This window comes from Numida meleagris, chromosome 1 (genome assembly GCF_002078875.1).
Source record: "Numida meleagris isolate 19003 breed g44 Domestic line chromosome 1, NumMel1.0, whole genome shotgun sequence".
NCBI classification, from domain to species: domain Eukaryota; kingdom Metazoa; phylum Chordata; class Aves; order Galliformes; family Numididae; genus Numida; species Numida meleagris.
Genome location: NC_034409.1, coordinates 51,932,732 through 51,954,864, shown reverse-complemented (window position 1 = coordinate 51,954,864; position 22,133 = coordinate 51,932,732). Strand labels below are relative to the sequence as shown.

The window sequence follows — 22,133 nt, the reverse complement described above, 5'->3', positions numbered from 1 at the left end:
TACATTTTGACCAGTGAGGGCAAGGAGGTGATGCTTTTCCTCACATTCAGCCCTCCCCTACCCTTCCTCCCAGCGCTGCTGGAGGCATTGCAATCTCTCTGCTTCCTCATTTTCTACATATTTCATTCTCCTTCCCCAGAGACTCTAGAAACAGGATTGATCCAGCACACTCCAGGCTCTCTGTTCCCTCCCTGCAACTGGAGGGATACTTTTTAATTAGATCAGTGGCATCAGATAATCAAGCACTAATCGCCTGCAGTCCCATGCGAGAGACACAGGTGTGAGCTGTTTAACCCACCCAAAACCTCTCCTCCATCCCCACTGCTCTCCCTTGCCTCACTTTCCCTCCAAACAGGCTTCAGCATGGCAGTGCCAGAGTAATGGGTAACCCATCTGGAATGCATCAATAGATAAGTGAGGTGAGATAAGGGGGAAAGCCAGAGACAACCCCTTATCACTGCAGGAATGCCATTATGGGGGCACACCTGTGTTCCGATCCTCGCTTCGCCTGGCACTATACCAGCAGGAGGGCACCCAGCCATTCCTTCCACCTACCAGAGCAAGCAGCCAAGAGGAAATGGCAAACCCATGCCCTGAGGTTCCCAAACCTAACGTTTAATTATGCATTTTTGTGGGACCAAATGCCACATTGCTAGCATCAATGCTTTTGTTCCCCTCCGTCCCCAACCAAAAAAAATGTGGGTGCAAGAAGAAATGGTGTATTGTGACAAGGCTAAACAAGCATTCCCTGAGCAATCATATCCTATCTTCCTCTTCCTTCTCCTCCTCCTCCTGAACCCCACCTCCAGCCTGCTTTGCCCTATGCACTATCTGCTCAACCCCCACATCCTGATCTGAACCAGAAAAGCACCTGGCCTTATCTAGGAGCTATTTCCTTTCCTGTTAGTGGACAAAGCTCAGTCTTTGCCAGCTTCTCACACAGAGCCACAGAGACCTCATAGAAGACAGAGCAGCTGGAGCAAGCAGTCCCAGCTGGGTTTTTATTCGAGCTAGGAAGCAGCACTCATCACTCCACCTTGAAGGAGGTGACCTTGAATCCTCCATGAATGTTCAAGTAGCTGATCTTGTCATAGCTATGCCGGTTGGGGAACTCCACTTCATGTCCATCTGGTAGTTTCACCAGGAATTTGTCTCCCAGGAATTCAATGATGAGCTGCGAGAAGAGAGGGGAGGGCGGGCAGGCAGTGGAGAGAAGAAGGAGAGGTGAGCATCCACTGCAAAGGCATAACGCTACACGCGAGGGTCAGACCTGGTCTGGAGGCTGTGCTGGGGGAGCTGCAGGAAATGAGCAGTTGGCAGTGAGGGTCTGAGCTGGTGATCAGACTATGACCTGGGGACAGGATCTCTCCCGGGGCTGTTTCAGCTACTCAGGTTGTAAACTCAGAGCAGATAAACCTAAGTGCTGCCTCCGCTGAATATACCACATGGCTTAGATCTGAACAGAGTAGAAAGAACCTGATGTTTTATTGCCCTCATCACAACCTGGAAAAAGAAGTGTTAGCCATAAACATGTTCAGACAGATAGAACAGGAACTCAGCACTGATCATCGCAAATGAAAGCGATTTCTCCCCAAAGCTGTCACCTCTCCACTGCTTCCCCAACATCCAGCCATGACTGAGGAAATAAGACTCCTCTCTGCAGCCATAGGAAGGGGTCTACTCCTAAATATAGCCCTAGTAACATCTTAGGACATTGGACAGAGTGAGACAGCATCCCTGGCAGGAGCAGAGGGAGAACAGATTGTCAGTGTGGATCCAAAAGTAGTGAGGACAGAAAAGCATTTGGGGACCAGAGAAGATAGGGCACCACATTGTTCCCAGCCCAGGTTTGGCTTAAAACCCGTGTTTGCATAGGAGGCAATTAGAGAGAGAAATATGGTACAGAGCAGCAAGATCCTGCTTCCTGGAGACCTCCTTTGCTTTCACACATGTCCCTAGGCTGGAAGCAGTTGTAAAGCCTGAAACAGAGAAGGTTCACACAAAGTTCCACTGTTGATTTGAAGGAGGAGTGGAAATAGCAATCAGGACCAAAAAGCCAGAGAATGAGGGAGCAGTGAAGGGAGAGGGGGACACTGGGCAGGCAAGTGGGAGGATGTGGGGTACAGGAACCTCCTAACCATGGCTTCTCCCACCACCCCACACCCCACGCCAGCACGGGGCCCTCACCTTGACAGTGGAGCCCTTGTAGAAACTGAAATGTTTATCGCGTTGCTCCTGCTGCCAGTTGTCAGAGCACAAGGAGTTGCAGACGATGACGGACTCATTGAAGCGGGGGTTGAAGTGAAGCGCCAGATCTGAGGATTTGCAGCCGAGATTGATGGCAAAGCTGCAGGGTGAGCAGGAGGAAGGTCAGCTGCATGAGCAGGACAGGGTCTTGGAAGTGCTAAGATCCAAAATGTAGCACTGCCCCCAAAGCCTCCATCAGCGGTGAAGATGTTTGACATCTCCTGCTCATGAACTCACCTTCAGACCCGGTGAGTTGAGGTGGTTTCTTTGCACTTACCCTTCAGCATCCTCAGATATATGGCCTTTGATCTTCATGACACCCCCAACCTTCAAATCCAGGTTGAACATTTCAAACATTCCCTGAGGCAAAGACAAAAAAGGGTCTGTGCATTTCCACCTGCCATTCCTCTCCTGCCACCACACTGCTTGGAGAAGGTGTCCCAGCCAGTAGAACATCTACTGCTCTCAGGAGGGGTTCCTCCCATGGCCTAAAACCATGGGCTTCTCAATGAGGGGAGGAGTGGGCTAAGTGGAGGCAGCATGCGACAAAGAATGAGAAAGAGAGGAGATAAGAATAGGCTTGCCCTCAGCACAAGGAAAGGTGGAGTATGAGAACAGAGGTATGAAGAGGATTCAAGCAGAGTGGTCCAACCCCCCATTTGGTGGACAACACCACTCACAGCCCAAGAAATGCAAGGGGTGAGAGCGGAGGTGGTCGTGCCTTTTCCCACCCCTCATTCAGCCTGGCTGACTGCATGCCAGCATGACCACCCTGGGCAATAGCACACAGGAGCAGAAGCCCTTACAGCCATCTTCCTCGGAGGGCAGTCAGCAGGCAGGGAGCCACCAGCAGTTCCACTCAGAAATGCTTCATATAGATGACCTCACATCCCTTCACTTCCCTGTGGATTATATATTAACATATTAAGACGACTTTGAGTCATGCACATACCTTTCCCCTAGGGACCAGCCTCCTTGTTGAATTCCCTATGGAGGCAGCAGCGCACATGGCCCTTAGTGGTGCTACTCCAGCCACCATATAGGACAGGCATCTCCCTAGCTTGCCATGGAGGTGTGACCACCACATTCATTTCTATCTTGGTGTAACAGCTTAGCCAAAAAAAAAAGCTTCCCAGCTCCTTTCTTCCTTGCAGCTCTAGATTCAGCTCCAGCACATGGATTGCACCAGCAATATGTGGGAGCTCTCTGCAATCTCCCATTCAAGTTGCACTGAATCCTAAACCTTTGAGATTCAGGAGCCAAGCACAGTAGATTTGATAGCCCCATCCTCTATAACCCTGAGAAAACAGAAATGGGGAGCATCACTCCACTGGTGTCCTTGCCAGGGTTGAGCTACAAGTCAGTAGACAGTGCCTCAGATTTGGTAGAAGTAGCTGGTGCTATATTTCCAGAATCCAGAATTCAATGGGAAAACAAGAGGGAAGCTCAGGAGAGCAGTAGTCCCTCAATCCCCCTCCCGAGCCCCATCCCTGCAGAGAGCAGATGGGAGGCGGTTCCTGCCCTTCCCCAAAGGCTCCTAACATGAAAGGAGATAAAGGCTGATAAGCACTCCTTCCCTGGAGGTAATTCCTATTTATCTGTGACCAGTGGGTCATAAAGCCCGGCAGGCTCTGGCAATTTATTTACTGTTGAGGTTGCTGAAGCTGCTGGTGAAACTTCCCCAGGGCTGAACTTTGGTCTGGCAGGAGCAGGTGCTGTGGGTGGCTGCGTGCAGACAGTGGTTTCCAGCATTAGGTCTGTTTGCCATCGAGCTGCCGTGTGTCCCACACACACACGTGTTCACATCGCCTTCATTGTGCCCACTGATCCCCCTGGCAAAGGGTGAGGCTGCCCATGGGGGAGAGCAGCACGTGTCCCAGGGACGGGGAAAACCACTTGTGCAGAGAGTTGTGTGCGGAGCTGCGGATGTGAGAATATACACAGGCAGGGAGACAGGCAGGAAAGAGGAGAGGGGCTGTGAGATTTCCTCAAGATAACATTAACCCCTCTCCTGCAAACGCTCAGCAGGGGCGTTCACCCCTTTTCCATTTGCCACTGGGAACAATAGTGGGAAACCCGGCAGCAATTCTGCCAGCGCTGGTGACTTCCTTCGTCTGCAGCCTCTGCATGGTCAGGAGCCAGCTCAGTGCAGATGGTCTGGCTCAAGCAGGGAGGTGTGCTCCCCACGTAGAAAGGGTCAGACATCTACGGAACCCCAGAAAGGCTGAAATCCTCCGGTGCAATGGGAGGTGGCGACTGGGATGACTGGAGGGGAAAGGAGGCAGGTTGGTTATTTCCCCAAAGTCACCACAAAGCAGAAAGCCTGGGGAAATGGTGATGTGATGAGAACATAAATCCCAAAAAGAGAGGAAATCTGGCTACAGGGCATCTGCAAAGGAGGCGGAGGTGCTGTGCGGTGAGGAAAACATAAATAAAGGGTGTGGAAGCTGATGGTCACCAGTGCAAGGGAACAAGGAACCCTTCACCTATAAAGAGACCATCCTACAATAGGGATACAACCCCCTGACCTGGGGGTCCACCCCATGTCCACCCTGGCTGGAGGGCAGCTGGCCTACACTGGTGCAGGATGGCCACGCTGACACCACTGGAGCTGGAGGAGGCCTTGCCATGTTCCTGAAGAGAAACACGGTCCCAAAAGGTAGGGTTTGGGATCAACACTTCTCTCTGGCCCTCCCTCTAGTCCTGGGGAGGCCTCAGGAGCACCCATGGGGGCACAGAGCCCTTGGAGTGACCTTTGACAGCAGCACCTATTGCCACCACCACTACCACACAGCAGCCAAACTGTATGCCAGAATCAACGCTTCCTACCCCAGTGAGCTGCCAGGATCTGCACCCGAGGCACCAAGGAGTCTGTGCTGCAGACCAGGATCGGCACCCGTTCAAGGCAAAGAGGAGCTGGAGAGAGCGCGCATTCCTTCCCAGAGCAGCAGCTGCTCACTCTGCTATTATTTCCTACTGCTTCATATAATTTGTACTCCACAGCAAGCTATTGTCCCTTTCCACTGGCTATTTATTTCCTTGAATAGCCTCTGGGGAAGGATTTCAGGGAGAGAGTAAGGAAAAAAGAAAAACCCTACACAATAAATATCAAGCAGTGACCTGATTTAAACCATGTTCTCTGACCCCATTCAGGCTCTAGTAACATTTCCTCCCTCTAGTCCTCACCGAGGCTCATTTCTGCCTCAGTTTCCCCCTTTTATGAAGCCTCCTGCCTGAGAGGGCTGTGGGGTGGATTTCAAGAAGCTAAGCCCAGGATTTTCACCTCTACCTCCCCCAGTCACAAAAAAAAAAAAAAAAAAAAAAAAAAAAAAAAAACAGTTAATTTTGAAAGGACCATCCTGTAGCAGGGAGGTTTTGGTTTGCCTCTCATCAGATAATGCCACAACCTTCACCCAACCTATCCCTAAGCTCTGTCAGCCAGCCAGCTTCCTAACGGAGGAAGATGGCAAGAACAAAATGTGCTTACCTCACTGAGCACTGAGGCAATCAGAAGACTGGATAAGCAGGTCTGTGGATCTGGAGGGTGTGTACAGGAGAGGATTGTCCAGGAGATGCAGAAGCCAAGACAATGATGAGCACAAGGAAAGCAGTGCCTATGAACACTGACCTGCTTCCTAACTGGATGAGTCCTCCACAGAAAGACTCAAATCCTCCACATTGGAATCCACTAAAATGGGAAGGAACAAAGGACTGGAAGACAAGCTGTAATGGCCTGCCAACCTGCATACCCCTGCTCCCTGGCTGTGCATCATCTTGAGCCCCTCTGGGCAGTGTGGAAGTAGCATCTGTGCTCTGGACCTGGAAATAAAAATAAAAATAAATTAAAAAAAAAACCTTTCCTCAGAGCTAGGGCAGCAGGAAATCATAGAATCACAGAATCATAAAATCATGAACAGTTGGAAAGACCACTGGGATCTAGTCCAACTCTCAGCCCATCCCCACCATGACCACTGACCATGTCCCTCAGTGCCACATCCACACGGTTCTGGAACACCTCCAGGGATGGTGACTGCACCATCTCCCTGGGCAGCCTGTGCCAGTGCAGCACCACTATGTCTGAGAAGAAAATTTTCCAAATATCCAGCCTGAACCTCCCCTGGTGTAACTTGAGGACATCACCTCTCATTCTATTACTGTTACCTGGGAAAAGACACTGACCTCTACCTCGCCACAACCTCCTTTCAGGTGGCTGTAGAGAGTGATAAGGTCTCCCCTGAGCCTCCTCCTCTCCAGATTAAACAATTCTAATATAGGAGGGAAAAGGGGAACCAGCACCAAAACAGTGGAGCAGATCAAGAGCAGAGGGAAGGGCTGTAGCCTCAGACTCCATCTCTTTCCCTGTCATGTCAGAAAGGTGCCACAGTGACTGATATCTCTCATCTCTATAGGGAGTTCAAATGTTCTCTGATGGATGGTTTCCATCCTCAGGGCCAAGTTATGGCCTTCTGCCTTTCAAGGGGACTTCTCCCTTGGGAAGCAGTGAAGTCTGTGGCAGCATTTTTGTGTGGTATGAGTCGTGCAAGGGGAGAGGAGGAAGGAGGTTTGTGCGCATGGAAGCTGGCTCATAACACCAGACACCAACCCAAGCAACCAGATGAGTCACGTCCTATGGGTCCTCAGCTTGCCCGAGGGGCAGGAGGACTGGCAGAACGTAGGGAAAAGAGGTCAGAGGACTGATTACATGCCACCCAGTTCCATTTCCAGCCTTCATTTCTCTAATTCTTTCCCTCATGGGGCACGTCAGGAATGCTGGTTGTGGGAAAGGCTTTCAAAAACACGCCTGGAGATAAAAAAGCATTTGTGTTGAAAACTTTCCTCCATAATGGCAAAGGAGAAGATGCATAGGAGGCTCATGGCTTTCTCCCCTCTCAGATTTTTTGGGATCTCTCTGCTTTGCTGGAAGAGATACTACCTAAACAGTTAAAGTCTCCTCCACAGAGCTCTCCACAGAGAATCAGCTTCATGAGGTCTTGTGTTCCATATGCATCTTATGCCAAAAGATGATGATCCCAAACAGCTTTCTCTCACCATTGAGTAAGGAAGATGGCAGGCTCCTCATCTTGCACGTGGGAAAACAGGCATGGACACACAAGCTTGTATCCCTCTTCTTGTTTGGATTCTCACTCCCATGGACAGATTTTCTAAAATTAAAAATCAGCTTTGCAAACTTGTTCTAGAAGCTAGAAGGAAGCTGGGCTCACCTGGCTAATGTAGCTCAGGTATTGGAGATGCTGATCTCTCATTCCACCATCTACTATCAGTAAAGTTACTGAGGCATTGAGCGCCTCTGAAAAAAATTAGCCCTTGGGTGGTTCCAATTAAATCCAAAAACCAGAGGCTTTCAAAATGAATGGTCTCCTTCCAACAATGGAAACAAGGGGACTTCCAAGACGCCCCAAGCCCAACTTCCCTGAATTCAAGGGGATCATTTCCCACAGCAGAGACAGCATGAGGCCAGCTGGCTGGAACTTGAACAAGCAGAAGAGAAAAGCAGAATTGCGCCATACACAAAACATCCATGGGGACCTCCTTCCATCAAGCTCAGAGCCGCCATGCCAGGATCCAGCCCCACACCACAGCCAGGGCATGCAGCGGGAGCGCGGGCAGAGTCTCCATGCCCAGTGCCATAGAACAAGGCTGCTGGTGCTGCACAGCTCACTCCCAGCGCCTTTCTCACGGGTTCCAGCACTGCGCCGAGGCGGGTTGGACAACTCTGAGGATTTGCAGGAATCCTTCAGACAAGCAGAATCTGTCTGAGTCACACGCACAAGGAGCGATGCCAAGGGTGGCTCATCCACTGGAAAAAAAAAAAAAAAGAGGAAAGAGAGAGAGAAAGAAATGCTAAGGGAGCAATAGCAAGTTATGAAAAGCCACAAGAATTAACAGCTCATGGGCTGGAAAGAAGGAAGGAAAAAAAGTCTCTCTCCCGTTCTCACATTGCTAAACCCTCACACCTCTCATACGTGCCAGGAAGCAGCAAGCCACCTTACCCCATCAGCTTTGAGAGGGTCTGGAGGGGCTTTGGATTCAAGGCTGTGGCTGAGGTCTGCAGAGGAAGGAGCTGTCAAGTTGAAACTATCTGCTGCCACTGCTCTGAAATTAGCTTGAATGCATTCCCTTTGATGGTCCTGCAAAATGAAACAGTAAAAACCAAACCAGATGGAAATGGAAAAGAAAAGCGCTAAAAAAAGGGAAGCAAGATCCCAAAATGAGTGACTCAGTGCGGGAAATGGGCTTCTAAAGAGAGAAGTGCAAGCATCTAAAGGAGACCTAAGAAAAGCCCAGGCCCACAGAAGTGGCGCTCCCTGCTCCCGTCCTCCCTGCTATCAGAGCAAAGGGCACCAGAAATGCACAAACAGATGGGCCTCCAGAGCAAGCCACGGGGAAAAGAGCTGAGATAGACCTGCAAGCACTGCAAGAACTCCAGGGAACAGTGCAGGGGCTCCACTCATGCAGGCACGAGGAGAACTACAGCCACAGCCTTGCTTAGAGCTCCCAAAGCTCTGAAAGAAAGCTCTCAAAGCCAGCAGCTGACCTGCAGGATCAGGAAGTGCTTGCAGAGTACCACCGGGAGGAGGTCAGCAGCAGCTGAGACAATCCATCTCCCTTTCCAGGACTATACTGGGTGCTGAGGGACACGTCATGCACTTGAGGACATGCTGTTTAGCTGATCGGTCCCATATGGGATGCTGTCTCTTCTCTTGAAGCTCCCATGAGCCTTTATTCTGACCCCTCTAACACAGCCGCCAGGACAGTCAGTAGTTTATAAAAGCCCTCACTTGGCCACAGAGGATGTTTATTTTGCGTTCTCAGTGGTCGTGCTGTGCCATTTGCTCTCTCTGGCTCCCTTCCCTCCAGTCCGTGTCTCCTTCTGTCGTTGTCATTTTCCCCATCACTGCCAGCAGAGCCGGGCCAGCCACTAGTTGCACATCTCTGGGCTGCCCTGTGCTGCTCCCCTCTGCAGCATCCCCCTGCCTCGAAGCAGACACTGCCCTAATTGCAGTCTGATTCCTGGACAGAGATCACTTGCTCCCAAGAGGGGGGAAGAGGATTACAAGTGAAATGCTCGGGACGCGACTCACACCAGACAAATCTTATCGTACGGAGAACCAAACACACTGCCATTCAGCGTGCAACAAACAGACTTGGCAAGCCAGGAGATTTGATAAGAACAGCGCGAGGAATGGTGGCTGCAGCTGCGACACAAGCTCCCACCACCACACAGATAGCTTATCTCTGCTGTCAAGATGGAACATGCATCAGTGTCTGCTGCACAATAGCAGGGAGAAGCTAGTGGAGACCTGCTTTCTGGTCCTGACCATGCATGTAGCACCGCTTACAACACCGTCCGTGAGGTGCATCTCTATTACTCACTCTGTCTCATTAGGAAAGGGGCGTGAATCTTTCCTCAGTGGCTCTAATGGAGATGCAGCTCCCCACAGAGCCAGCTCAGGGTGAGCTGGAGAGAGCCCAGTGCCCACCAGCAAAATGGATGGGTGAGGGTCACTGGAGCTAAGATGTCTCCGAGCCCAAAGATAAGTCCAAAGTCAAGGTATGGCCCAAATGCAGGCTGGTGGGCTGCTGTGAAACAGTTACTTACTGGATTCCCTTCTGTTTTTCAGGGGTTTCAGGTTGGATATCAGGAAAAGATTCTTCACCACAGGGTTGGAACAGGCTCTCCAAGGCAGTGGTCATAGCCTCAAGCTTGCCAGAGCTAAAGAAGCGCCTGGACAACGCTCTCAGATATAGAGTCTGATTTTTGAGTGGTCCTGCGTGGAGCCAGGAGTTAGACTTGATGACCCTTATGGGTCCCTTCCAACTCAGAATATTCCATCATTCTATGGTCTCCGCATCCTCATCACCACACTGCCTCCGCACCTCTCCCACCCCACAAGCCAGGAGGTCAAACATGGCCAGCAGCCCACAGCATGGGGCTTGGGACACTGAGTCACGCTGCATGCTCAGCCCTGCCCAGCAGACAGAACCTTTCCCAGTTTCAGCCTAGCACACACTCACACCCTACCCACTCATCTTCAACCTGTTTTGTGACATTTTCCCTCTTCGGAGAGAAAAAGTGGAAATGAGAGAAGGATTAGCAGGTAAACAAAGGCTCCGGCTGCCTCCAGCAGCTGCTGCAGGGGACTGCACTTCAAAAGTGAGATCCAGGCTTACAGGACTGAGCTGTTTTGCTCCTGGCACCGAGAGTGAGGAGCAGAGCGCAGCTCTCAACCACAGAGTTAAGCACTTGGAGACACTGTGAATCTATTGGGAACAGTCCCCAGCCCGCATTGTCCCCAAGTTGTGCCTAGGGACAAAATCTGCCACATCATGCCAGAGCGCACAAAAGCCCAGGACCACCCTTGAGAAATACAAACACAACTTTATACCTCCACCTGGGTTTCAGTTCCCTTTTTATTCCCAGCCCCATGCCTGCTGTGCCATGGCACTGGATCCACACCAAGCAGGGAAGGATGAATGGCCAGATTGGAGGCAGAGTCACTGCTCCTGCCATTTCGCAGTCCGGATTTGAGCCAGCACTAAAGTTTCCTAGGGAACCTGAGGCAGTTGCAGCCAAACCAGGATCGCTGGCAACATGGGATTTTCAGCCCCAGGCCGAAAAGTCTCTATTCAACTCACCCAGCTGCCAAGCACAAGCAGAGAGCACGTGCACAAGGCACCGGGGCACCCTGCAGTGGGAATGCCTCCTCCCCATGCTGCGTCGGGAGGAGAGACTGTGCAAGGCTGCATCTCTGGGCTCCCCAGGCTGCTGCAGAACTACACATCCCCAGCAAACGCTTTGCAAAGTCACACACTTCATCGTCACCGCAATGCAGGGATGTGTTTGTCAGCTGGGCTCAGGGATTTGCTGCATTTGGGCTCCCTGATCCTCTCTAGGATTCCTCGTATCGTGTCACTGGTCTCTGTTCAAACCATGCTTGGCTGCCTGTGAAAAATGCCTCAGCAGTAGGATTTTTCTTCTTCTCACTCCTGCTGTTTTTTAAAGCCAAACTGTACCTCTGCAAAATCCAGGCTCTGAAGGCATTTTTTTCTAATACTTGTGTTTTGTAACTACGTCTCTTCAATCCACTACAGATAAGACAGCAAGTCAGGGCTGGAGTGAGAACAGGTGAATCTGCTCACCTCCTCGAGTGCCTCTCTCAACACTTCAATCCCAAGTGCACATTATCAGTAAAGCATCTTTTCCAGTTAGGAGCTATGCAGAAAATGACTTCATCAATGCTCCCCCTGGTGGTTCTTACAGCCTTCCAGGCTCTTCTCGCTCTGACTTGGCATATCTTCCTCTCCCTGTGTTGGTTTTGGCCAGATGCATAATACATCAGGCCCCAGGCCACAGCCAGGAGTTGGGCTTCTATCCCTACTCCTATCAACAGCAGGAGTTTACCTTCCGCTACCCCCACACTAACAACAGGGAATCAGAGGCAGTGAACGTGGATGTGCATTTCCTTGAGTCTCACTCCAAGCAGAGATCTTCCAAGCAGGTTTTCTATTCCATTCTCCAGCATTCTATTTCCTCGTTCTCCTCCTGCAGTTGTCTTTGATCACCGGAGACAGGCCTTCCTGCAGCAAAAAGGGAAACGCTGAAAGAAATGAAAGGGAGTGATCCTGGTGATGACTGCATACCACAAGAAAGTGCTGCATATGCAAGGGTAGAAGAAACTTCCTATAAGATGAAAGGAGCACAAACTTGCTCTCCCTCTGAAGAAATATGCAACTCTTTACTTGGCACTCTAATTGCAACACTCCACTGGGAAAGGTGCTTGGAAGTATTGCAAAAGGAAGATGAGAAAAGGTCAGGTGTAGCAGGGCTCCATATCCAGAGGATCGTGTAAGAGGTGCATGGTTCAGAGAGATGTCAGGAGAGGAGCTGCCAGCCTTGTTTCAAAGGCAAGTAGCCAAAAACACAGGAACTGCCCACTGCAGTCAGCTGGAGTGGAGAAATCAGAAAACGGAACAAAAGACCACAATATCATCAGGAAAGTGAAAGGTCTCTGGCAGAAAGCCTTGCCACAGAAAGAGGAATGTGGCAGGGGAAAGGGAACACCACCAGCCAGAGCCAACAGTAAGCTCACCATACCTCTATCTCCTGCACACGAGTGCATCTGCAAACATTGCACGGTTCACTGAGACGCATTGAAGAGAAACCAAACAAACCTGGGAGCAGAGCAAGGGTGACAGAGCAGCACTGTCTGGATGAAGACAGCCAGCTGGGGATGTCTACCTGCCTGGAAAAACCCTCGCCCAGCACACCCAGACATTCCTGCAGCCCTCCCCGACGTTGTTTGTGCCATGATTCACCACAAATGTGGCTTCAAGCCACGGCTGAGCAGCAGCAGCCAGTCTCCTGCCTGCTGCTGCCCTCTGTGGGACAGCACAGCTCCCAGCCCAAGCTGCTGTTTCCCTGGCACGCAAACTATCCGGGCCTCCGGCTTGTGCGTAATCACTTTGCTCTGCAACTGGCTACAAGCTAATTATAGTTCCAGTATTTTCCTTCTGGATCAGCATTAATTACAATACGGAGCGTCTCGCTCCATTAGGCTTTAAATCTTGTCTGGGATTCCAGCTGTCAGTAAAAATAAGTTGAGGAAGGTTTTTCTCAGGAGGCATCAAGCTTCGTTATGGGGAGCAGAATTCTGAAAATCTTTTTCATAGAATCATAGAATAGCTTGGGTTGGAAGGGACCTCAAAGATCATCTAGTTCCAACCCCCTGCCATGGGCAGGGCTGCCATCCACCAGCTCAGGATGCCCAGGACCCCATCCAACCTGGCCTTGAACAGCCAGGGAAGGGGCAACCACAGCTCTCTGGGCAGCACGCGCCAGTGCTTCACCACCCTCTCAGTTAAAAAATTCCCCCTGACATTTCACATAAGTTGCACAGAAAGCAGATGCAACCAAAGGGGAAGGAGCCTGCCAAGTTTCTAAGAAATAAAAGAAGGGCCTGAAATGCTGCTGCTAACATCAGTGTTATGGATGAGTTCTTTTGCCATTGTTTGCAGCCAGCCGAAAAGAGGTGCAGCCTGCCATTTGCTTTATGCTTGCTAAAAACTGGGTGATGCCAAAGTGAGGAAAATAAACATCTCAAGACTGAAACTTGAGCAAAAGACTGAAACACCAGACTGAAAAAACCACTGCTCCAGTTGCTTTCTGGGTCAGGGAGAGGAGACGTGCACCTTCTGCACAGATCACACATAACCTAGAATAGCAGTACTGAGGTCCCAGACTCCTGCAAATGACTTCAAGATTCTCAGAAAAAATTGAAGAGGTAGCAGTAATAGGCAAGAGTGACTCATAGGACCGAAATAACTCACGTAAAACGTGCCTGAACACAGCAGAGGATGTGGCAATTTGCTATGAAAGGCCCTGAAAAAAAAAAAAAAAAGCTTTGTGAGGCAAGGCAGTAAGAGTTAAAAAAAGAAATTGCATTCAAGCACCAGAAGGTACTTTTTAACGGCCAAAAAGTTTCCCCTGAACACAATGGCTGCCCATACGGAAAAGCCATCGGGGTGACACTGGGGCAGCTCCTCACGGGATTCGCTCTGTAAGTGACGTAAAGCACCACACAGAGAACGCACGCTGCTCCCTCCAAGGCCACTAGAAGGCAGAGAAAACAGTCTTTATTAAGTGCCATCCTTTGTATTAAGAGCCACAAAGAGAAAGGAGGGAGCAGTTCACGTTCCTGGAGGCCTTCATTTTATTTCTAAGATTTCACTCTCCAGCTTCAATCCACCAAGCAGAAAAAGGACAGAAGATTAACAACTATTTAAAAGCAACCGTGCCAAAGGCACAGAAGCAGGCTTGATATCGTTATAACGTCTTTAATACATCAAGCCCCGAGGAAGAGCTGCCGCCGCCATTTTAAAATCCTGTGCTCCGCACCCCTTAGAACGGGCGGGCACACGCTACGCATGCGCTGAAGCTGGCGGGCTAGTGTCCTTTTAAAGGACACGCAGCTCCCCAACGAGACGGAAGTCGTCTGCGGCTCTACCGGAAGTGGCTTCACTTGACAACAGAAGGGCTTCTTCCGGTTGGGCTCTGTGTCGTGGTTGGCTTTCGGCTCTATTCATTCGCCTCTCTATTCCGTCCTCCTGGAGACTTTCTTCCCGCGTCTCTCTCTCTCCCCCGCGCGGTGAACTCTATGGTAACTCGGGCGGCGTCCACAGCAGGGGGTGCGCGGGGTGGCGCTCTGCACTTCCGACTTCCGGCGCTCTATGGTGGAGCCGGCGGCGCAGCGGCGCTCTAGAGGCTTCTGGGCTCTCTCGATGGGCCGGTGGCGGCCCCGCTGAGGAGTGGCGGGGGCCCCGCCATGGAGGCCGAGACGCTGGAGGCGCGCATCAGTGAGTGCTGGCGGGGGCAGGCGGGGAAGGATGGGGGTCGAGGGGGCCCGCCTCACTCATGCTGCCCTTCTGCCGCCCGCAGACAAGGCCACCAACCCTCTGAACAAGGAGCTGGACTGGGATGGCATCAATGCGTTCTGCGAGCAGCTCAACAAGGAGCTGGAGGGGTGAGTGGGCCTCAGGCCTCACGGTCTGGTGCTTTGTCAGTGCCTTCAGCTTGTGACATGCTCTCCTGCCCCAGATAGCTGCACGGGTGTGGGCCTTTCATCAATCACCATGCAGCTTTCCTCTCCTTCCAGCCCTCCGCTCGCCACCCGGCTCCTTGCCCACAAGATCCAGTCCCCGCAGGAATGGGAGGCCATGCAGGCTCTCACGGTAAGGCAGGGCGTGAGGAAGGGCTGTGGGGGTGTCCCACTAAGAGCTCATGGTGCTCGGGGAAAGCCCTGATAAATGGGGTGGGAGAGAGGTGGCAGTGGCAGCACCGGATGGAGGGTGACAGGTGGGGAAGACCTTGTCATTAGGGAGGAGCGTGGGAGTTACTGGGAAGTTTTCTGTTCCCCTTATCGTGTCGTGAAGCTGTGACCCGTGGGGTTTGTGAGCTCTCCGCCTCAGGATGGCTGTACTGCACTAAGGGTGTCCCGTTTCATGGTTCTCAGAGGGCTGGAGTACCTCACCTATGAAGACAGGCTGAGTGAGCAGGATTTCTTCAGCGTGGAGAAAAGAACGCTCCAGGGAGACCTCACTGTGACCTTCCAGTACTTGAAGGGAGCTCTTAAGCAGGAGGGCGTCTGACGACTTTTTACATGATCTAATAGTGATAGAACAGTGATGAATGGCTTTAAACTAAAAAAACGGGAGATTTGGTTTAGATGTTAAGTGGAAAATTTTCATTCAGAGGGTGGTGACACAATGGGACAGGTTGTCCAAGGAAGCTATGGATGCCTCATCCCTGGAGGTGCTGTAAGGAAAGCCCCAGACTCTGTGCCTGGCAAGGGGAAGCCAAATGTTGACCCAGCTGACAGGCTCATCCTCTCCTAGGTGTTGGAGTCCTGCATGAAAAGCTGCGGCAAGCGCTTCCACGATGAGGTGGGCAAGTTCCGCTTCCTCAACGAGCTCATCAAGGTGGTGTCACCAAAGGTGGGTCCTGCTGGAGGTGACCGTGGTGGAAGGAGGGCTTTGGGAAGAAGTGGTGGAACAGAGGGACCAGACATCCTTTGGGGTTTGGGAAAATGGGACAGTGCTGAGAAGAGATTTAATCCATGTTCCTGTTGAGTTTTCCAGTGGGAAGCTGAGTTTTCACCCACTGCTCCAGGCAGATTTTTATTGCAGGAAGCTGAGGGCCAGCTAGACCTGGTGCAGCCAGCACTTGTGAGACTTCTGAGCCCATCTGCGTGCTTGGAGTCCCCTTCACTGCATTTCTTCTGGGCCTTTTCTGTGCTCAGGAACCTCCGTCAGCTTTGACAGTGTGACTCTGTCTCTCTGGGGTATCCCAGCCTGCTTGAGACACTGAGGGCAAGCCCAGGCCTGGTCAGCAGCACTCTGGCAAGTCCATTTGAAGGTTCAGGTCCTTACCTGCTCCTCTCCTGATACTGCTGTTCCTGCAGCAACACACGCTGGTCACGCTGCTCCATTCAGCCAGGGCAGTCAGCTCACGATGCCAGCAAGGATGGAGTTAAGGGAACACAGACTAAATATAACTAAGGAAAAACAGAGGCTGTCAGTCACAGCTTGTGATCTGTGCGGATGAATATCTGAATATCCAGGGACTGTAACAGTAGCATTCTGCAGTCATCTTGCTGTGGTAATCAGGAGGATATCACCTGCCTTAAGCCACTGGTAGTACATTCACTGTTTTTACTGCCAGCACACAGCAGACCCATGGCACAAGGATGATGGGTGATTGCACAGTAGAGAGAAAGCTGCATCCAACAGTGAGGTGTTTGTGGCTTGCCAGCTTACTATAAAGAGTGTCAGGAATTTTGTGATGCAGAGTGTAGCTGATGGAGTGCTGGGCCCTGCCCCAGGGACTGTCACCCAAAGCCCTTCACCTTCCAGCCCTGGCTGTCTGAAGGGCTGCCTTGCCCAGTAGCTTCTGATGGCAGTATGCTTTCCTTCACAAGGTGATAAAGACCCTCCTGAGCAGTCCCACCAGTCCCTGGGTGTTGCCAAGGGTCTTCAGGACCAGCATTTCTCCCACGTCCTGTAGTGGAAACCAAGCACAGGACGTGTTGCAAGGGCCTCGTGAGCTTTCCTGCTTGCTTCCTCTTTCCTCCTCCTTGTGCCGTTGGGAACTGTCTCACTTCTGGGGGAGGCGAGGAGGGGAACAGGATGGGCTTGCAACAGCTCGGATCAGCTTCAAGTCACCTATTCTCTCTTTCTGTAGTATCTTGGCAGCCGGACACCAGAAAAAGTGAAGTCAAAGATCCTGGAGCTGATGTACAGCTGGACACTGGGGCTGCCTCACGAGGTGAAGATCTTGGAGGCCTACCAGATGTTGAAAAAACAAGGTGAGAGGCAGTGGTCTGGAAGGGGAAGATGGATGGAAGGTTTAATTTTAATCCTTACTGATCCAGACAGAATCTAAAACAGACTCTGCCTACCCTGTGCCCAGACCCAGCACATCCATAGGTCTGCCAGGCTCGACAGAAAGGGCTGGCAAAGGAATGGGAGCCTTGGGGCTACTGGGTGGGCAGAGGGAGTTGTTGGGGGTCTAAAGAGCTTGATGGGTTGGAGAAGAATATTGCTTGTTCCCTACAGGAGGCGGTGCACTGGAATGGATTGGTGCTGAAGGTATACAAGTACTTTGGTAGTACTGAGTGCTGGATTTTTCAAAGACAGGACAGTGTTGAAGGGGGAAGTGCTTGCATAACAACACAATTTAAGATCATGGATGGCAGGAGCAGAACCTAATCCCCTCCATTCCAGCTAGGCTTGATGAGCTGTTAGGGAAGAATTTACCTAGGTGGTAGTGTGTCCCCCACCCCCCTCCAGTGGGTAAGACCTTCTGACATCTCTGTTGGTCACTACTGCAGGTATTGTGAAATGTGACCCAAAACTGCCTGACGATGCTCCTTTTCCACCACCTCCTCCTCGGCCCAAAAACATCATTTTTGATGATGAAGAGAAATCAAAGGTAAGAGGTTTGTGCAAGTAAAGAACAAAGGGCAGCATCTCTACTCTGAGGTCTCGTGTACTCCAGAGTTAGAGATGCAGTAAGAGTCAAGGTTCCTGCTCTGTGTGCTTCAGAAAATGCATCAAAGGAATGTTGAGGGCCTACTGCAAAATCATGACAAAGGAAACAGCCTAAGGTGGAGCATGTGGGTCTGTTTGACCTTTGGAGCGCTGAACTGCAGGATGATGCAATGGGTGACATGCTGAAGTTAGCCTGGCAGATCCTGAGAGGTTTGTTTTACTCTCTCCAGGCTCCAGAATTATCTGGCTATAAGGTTTAAATAAATCCCAGCCCCAGATGCTGTTGTTAACTTTTCTCCACGCACACCACTGCAGTCTGCTTATTGCCCAGCTACTTGTATCTTCCTGGATTCGTCCTATGTTGCCTTTCCATCAGAGTCACATCACCATTCAGACAAACCTCTGATATGTTTAAGCAAGTATTAGGCTTCTCTTTGTTTATTTCATCAGTAGAGATGTGATGTCAGTTTGCTGCAGAGTACATGTTTTTTTTCCGTGGGTCACAAATGGGGAATTGTAGATGTCCTGAAGGACTGTTCAGTGACTATGGAGTGGGAGAGAAAATGGTTGGTCTCCCTCTTTGCCGATTACAGCTGTGAAAGGAGCATGTAAGGAGATCAGAATAGGAGCCCATCGCAATCCCATGGCATCTCCCTGTGTAAAACAAGCTTTGTCTGTCACAGTAGTCATGCTGCTGTGCTCCCGGGACTCCCTTGTGAGTAACAGGCAGGCAGGGTCAGGCTTTGAATGCAGGGGACTTTCACGGAAAAATCTCTCTTACACAACCAGAGCCACAATGGGGAAAGGAAGACAAGTTGTACTTCTCTCCCTGGTTTCTGATGGGCAGGGCATCTCCACCAGTTCTAGTGCTGCAAGAGCAATGCCAGCTGCCACCCCTCGGCTTGGGCTTAGAAGTTCCTTCTCTCTTGCAGATACTGGCTCGTCTCCTGAAAAGTTCCCATCCTGAGGACCTCCGGGCTGCCAACAAGCTCATCAAGGAGATGGTTCAGGAGGTACAGCTGAGGAAAAAGGGGGCAGGGAGCCATGGCCTGGGTGGCAGTGCTTGGTACCAAAGGGGCAGTGGGTCAGTTGTTCAGCAGCAGCACCAAAGAGTCCTTATATGGCTTGTGTCATCCTTTGGCTTCTTGGAGAAATGACTCTGGGTGGAGCTACTGCAGCACAAGATCTGTGGTGGTTCCAGCCCTGTCTGGCAAGTGCTGGTGCAGAAGTAACCTGGGGTTTTCCCACTGAAGTGGAACCTGTTCTGGGGAGCAGAGTTGCTGTGACTAAGTCAGGGAGTTAGTGTGCTGGCTGGCCCAGCCTTCCTTCCTCTCCAAGTTGCTGACAAGCAAGGATGTCCTTCCCTATGCGTGTCCTCTTCAGGACCAGAAGCGCATGGAAAAGATCTCCAAGAGGGTGAATGCCATTGAGGAGGTGAACAACAATGTGAAGCTGCTGACAGAAATGGTGACAAACTACAGCAAGGGGGAGACAACAGAGAGCAATGAGGACCTGATGAAGGTGAGGAGAGGCTATCCCAGTGTCGACCCTGGGCTTAGCAGAGACAAATGACTGTTTTTTCTCCTGTGTTCCTCCTGCCTATTTTGTACCCTATCTGAACATCCTGCTGCTCATCTCAGTGCCCCTTCTCTCCCTCAGGAGCTGTATCAGCGCTGCGAGCGCATGAGACCCATGCTTTTCAGGCTCGCCAGTGACACAGAAGACAACGATGAAGCTTTGGGTAAGCAGACCTGGCCTTTCTCGTTCTGTCCACTTCTCACTCCATCTTCAATTAGGGAGTCAGTGCTTGGGCTGCCTATGGTGCAGCATCTGTTAGGAGCCTGCCACTCTTTGTGGTGGCTGCTCACTGTAGGTTGGTTACTCTATGTCTTGACACTGGGTGGGGGCAGATGACCCCAGTCAGCAGCATTCATTCACTTTGTTGTAGAAAGAAAGTTTGTGCTTATCCTACTGAAGCTGGTGCTGTCAATGTATTTTGATGCAGTTTGCAGCAACAGAGGCAAAAGTGCTGCCTGTAGTGGGCTATCATCAGCTCCTTGGGCCTTGCTTTGAAGGAACAGATTGAGATGGGTATAAAAGTCACTTTCTTTGTTTCTTTACTATTTTAAATCTTCTACCTCTTCCATTTCAGCGGAAATCCTGCAAGCCAATGACAACCTGACACAGGTGATCAATCTCTACAAGCAGCTTGTATGGGGAGAAGAGGTCAACGGGGAGATGGTGGCTGGTCCCCTTCGAGGTGAGGAGACCTGAGGAATAGGGAGATCAAGCACAGAGACTCTAGTGCTGATTTCCTCTGCTGTAAGAGAAGATTGAGAGAAGTGGAAAAGGGGATACCTGCAGGATGTCAGAGATGGGCTGATGAGATGAGGGAATGGCTTGTGGAGATGGCTGTTGCATGAAAGGAGGGAACTGGGAGAGAGAACAGATGAGGATTTCCCTCTCCCAAGCATGAGGAAGGATGGGAACTGCATCAGCCCTTCTCACCTTGTCTCTTCTTTGCAGGCAGCACCTCCGCGCTTCTGGATCTGTCAGGACTGGAGCTCCCAGCAACAGGGCCTTCCTACCCAGCCTTGCCCACCCTTTCAGGTGGCTCAGCAGTCCCTGTGCCTGACCAAGCTGGCTCTGTTTCCTTGCTGGATGATGAACTCATGTCTTTAGGTGAGAAGACCAGAGCAAAAGCTTCCCATTACGTCCTTCACCATGGAGAGTCTGAGTGGATGGTGGTTCTTGTGGCAGGAGCAGGAATGAGAGAGCTCTGGGAGAGGTGAATCATGAAAAACCAAGACGTCACCCTCACTTAGAGCAAGGGAAAAGGCAGGAAAGACCCTGGCTTGATTCTGAACTTCAGTCCCATAGTGTTTTTCTGACAAGCCAGAGAACCCATAGGGGATGTACTTTCTGATTTTCTCTTGGTAAACTGACCTGTCAGGTAAATCAAGACTGATGCAATGTCTATCAGCAGGAGGCATCACAAGGGTAGATCACTTCCAGCTCTTCATGTGACATCAACTATGAAGTGTAGACATGTTAACAATATACACACAGGGACTTGTAGAGCTGTTCAAATGCAAGTTGCAAGTCTTGTGAGGTGCCAGTCCTAGAAAGCTCTGGAGTTCTATTTTTCCCAACAAAGTGTTCTCTCCTAGGATAGGTGCTTTGAGTGAAGTAGAAGATATGGGTCCCCCCCAGGAGCAGGTGAAAGTAGGATCTGTTGCAATGGGAACTAGACTCAGAGTGAGGATCTCTGGGCAGAAAAAACACCATCCTCCCTGCTCCTTCCTACGCAAGGATGGAGGCCTGAGATGGGAGACCATGTTGGTGACTCTGCCTTACTGCTTCTGTGTCCAGCCTGACCCAATGAGTCTGTTACAGATGCTTCATTCAGGCCCCCATAAGTGTCCTTACCCACTTGGCAGATAGGCTCCATTTTTGCTTTTACTCCTGGCAGGCCTGAATGATCCAGCACCACAACCTGCCCAGGCTGCTGACAGCAGTGGCTGGAACAGCTTCCAGGTAATATGCTGGGAGCCAGAGAAGCTGGTGGGGTGGGTGGTGGAGGGAACAAAAGGAGTAGGTAAGGAAGTGTCTCAGATCTGATTGTTGGTGTTGATAAGGAACCCTGCTGGGTGGGGGGCTTCTCCTGTGCACTCTTTCTGCAGTCATCTGATAGCAACGAGCTCAGCATTACCCCTGTTGTGGCAGCAGCACCAGTCAAAGCAGATGCAGGCACATCCTCCCCCAAACCTACTTTCACAAGTGGCCTGGATGACTTGGACCTCCTGGGCAAGACTCTGCTGCAGCAGTCTCTGCCTCCAGAGTCCCAACAAGTGCGATGGTAAGTAGGATCAGGGCAGTCTTGCATCTCTCCCCGCCCTTTCCATTTCTGGAATGCTAGACATCAACATTTGAGTGCCTTGCTCCACTCCTTGCTCTCTCTTTAAATCTCTAGGGAGAAGCAGCAGCCACCTCCCCGGCTCACTCTGAGGGATCTTCAGAACCGGAGCAGCTCTGGCACCACAGCCCAAAGTTCCAGTGTTCTGCCTGTGCTCCAGAGTGTTTCCCCTAACCCCCCACTGCCCCTGAACTCAGAGCTGCCTGCCCCTGCTATACTTCCAAAAGTTGCCACCACGCCACCAGGAAGCACTTCAGTCCCACCACAGCCTCCTTCCTCTATGCTGCCCCCAGAGATCTCGCTGGCCAACATCACCGTGCCTCTGGAGTCAATCAAACCCAGTGAGCTGGGGTGAAAGCCTGGGAAGGGGGGAAATTGACTGGAAGATCACCACTCAAACTGG

The 22,133-nt window shown here is 51.1% G+C and overlaps 2 protein-coding genes across 10 annotated transcripts in view; one reads left to right on the top strand and one right to left on the bottom strand.

Moving 5' to 3' along the window:
- On the bottom strand, nt 960-12,591 carry LGALS2 (galectin 2). 9 transcript variants are annotated; one of them, XM_021385540.1, is made up of 8 exons: nt 8,259-12,591; nt 7,297-8,065; nt 5,876-6,066; nt 5,735-5,784; nt 3,054-3,149; nt 2,525-2,607; nt 2,188-2,347; nt 960-1,174 (listed from the first exon to the last, which is right to left on the bottom strand). In XM_021385540.1, exons 5-8 carry the CDS (start codon nt 3,057-3,059, stop codon nt 1,028-1,030), a joined length of 396 nt encoding a protein of 131 aa, XP_021241215.1. In that variant the 5' UTR covers nt 3,060-3,149; nt 5,735-5,784; nt 5,876-6,066; nt 7,297-8,065; nt 8,259-12,591; the 3' UTR covers nt 960-1,027. The 9 variants fall into 9 exon arrangements, with proteins under 9 accessions (XP_021241215.1, XP_021241198.1, XP_021241190.1 ...); XM_021385523.1 differs by having other exon boundaries at nt 5,735-6,066; nt 7,297-7,409; nt 7,776-8,065; XM_021385515.1 differs by having other exon boundaries at nt 5,735-6,066; nt 8,259-8,396; nt 8,804-12,591.
- The window catches only part of GGA1 (golgi associated, gamma adaptin ear containing, ARF binding protein 1), a 15,019-nt gene continuing 7,176 nt past the window's right edge, over nt 14,291-22,133 (top strand). Inside the window, exons 1-14 of the mRNA XM_021385468.1 lie at nt 14,291-14,622; nt 14,705-14,789; nt 14,922-14,997; nt 15,661-15,759; nt 17,006-17,129; nt 17,655-17,755; nt 18,747-18,827; nt 19,198-19,335; nt 19,474-19,555; nt 19,967-20,074; nt 20,341-20,496; nt 21,287-21,351; nt 21,498-21,673; nt 21,788-22,071. Coding sequence (XP_021241143.1) covers nt 14,592-14,622; nt 14,705-14,789; nt 14,922-14,997; nt 15,661-15,759; nt 17,006-17,129; nt 17,655-17,755; nt 18,747-18,827; nt 19,198-19,335; nt 19,474-19,555; nt 19,967-20,074; nt 20,341-20,496; nt 21,287-21,351; nt 21,498-21,673; nt 21,788-22,071 — 1,606 coding nt within the window. The 5' untranslated portion in view covers nt 14,291-14,591. The remainder of the gene's footprint in view (nt 14,623-14,704; nt 14,790-14,921; nt 14,998-15,660; nt 15,760-17,005; nt 17,130-17,654; nt 17,756-18,746; nt 18,828-19,197; nt 19,336-19,473; nt 19,556-19,966; nt 20,075-20,340; nt 20,497-21,286; nt 21,352-21,497; nt 21,674-21,787; nt 22,072-22,133) is intronic.

What these genes read in the sequence shown, in the direction of transcription:
- LGALS2 (XM_021385504.1), bottom strand. Translation starts at nt 3,334, where the DNA reads ATGTGGTGGTCACACCTCCATGGCAAGCTAGGGAGATGCCTGTCCTAT. An exon ending in GGCTGGTCCCTAGGGGAAAG is followed by an intron (nt 2,608 to 3,199) that starts GTATGTGCATGA and finishes TCTTTGCCTCAG; the next exon opens with GGAATGTTTGAAATGTTCAA. An exon ending in ACAAGGGCTCCACTGTCAAG is followed by an intron (nt 1,175 to 2,187) that starts GTGAGGGCCCCG and finishes CTCTTCTCGCAG; the next exon opens with CTCATCATTGAATTCCTGGG.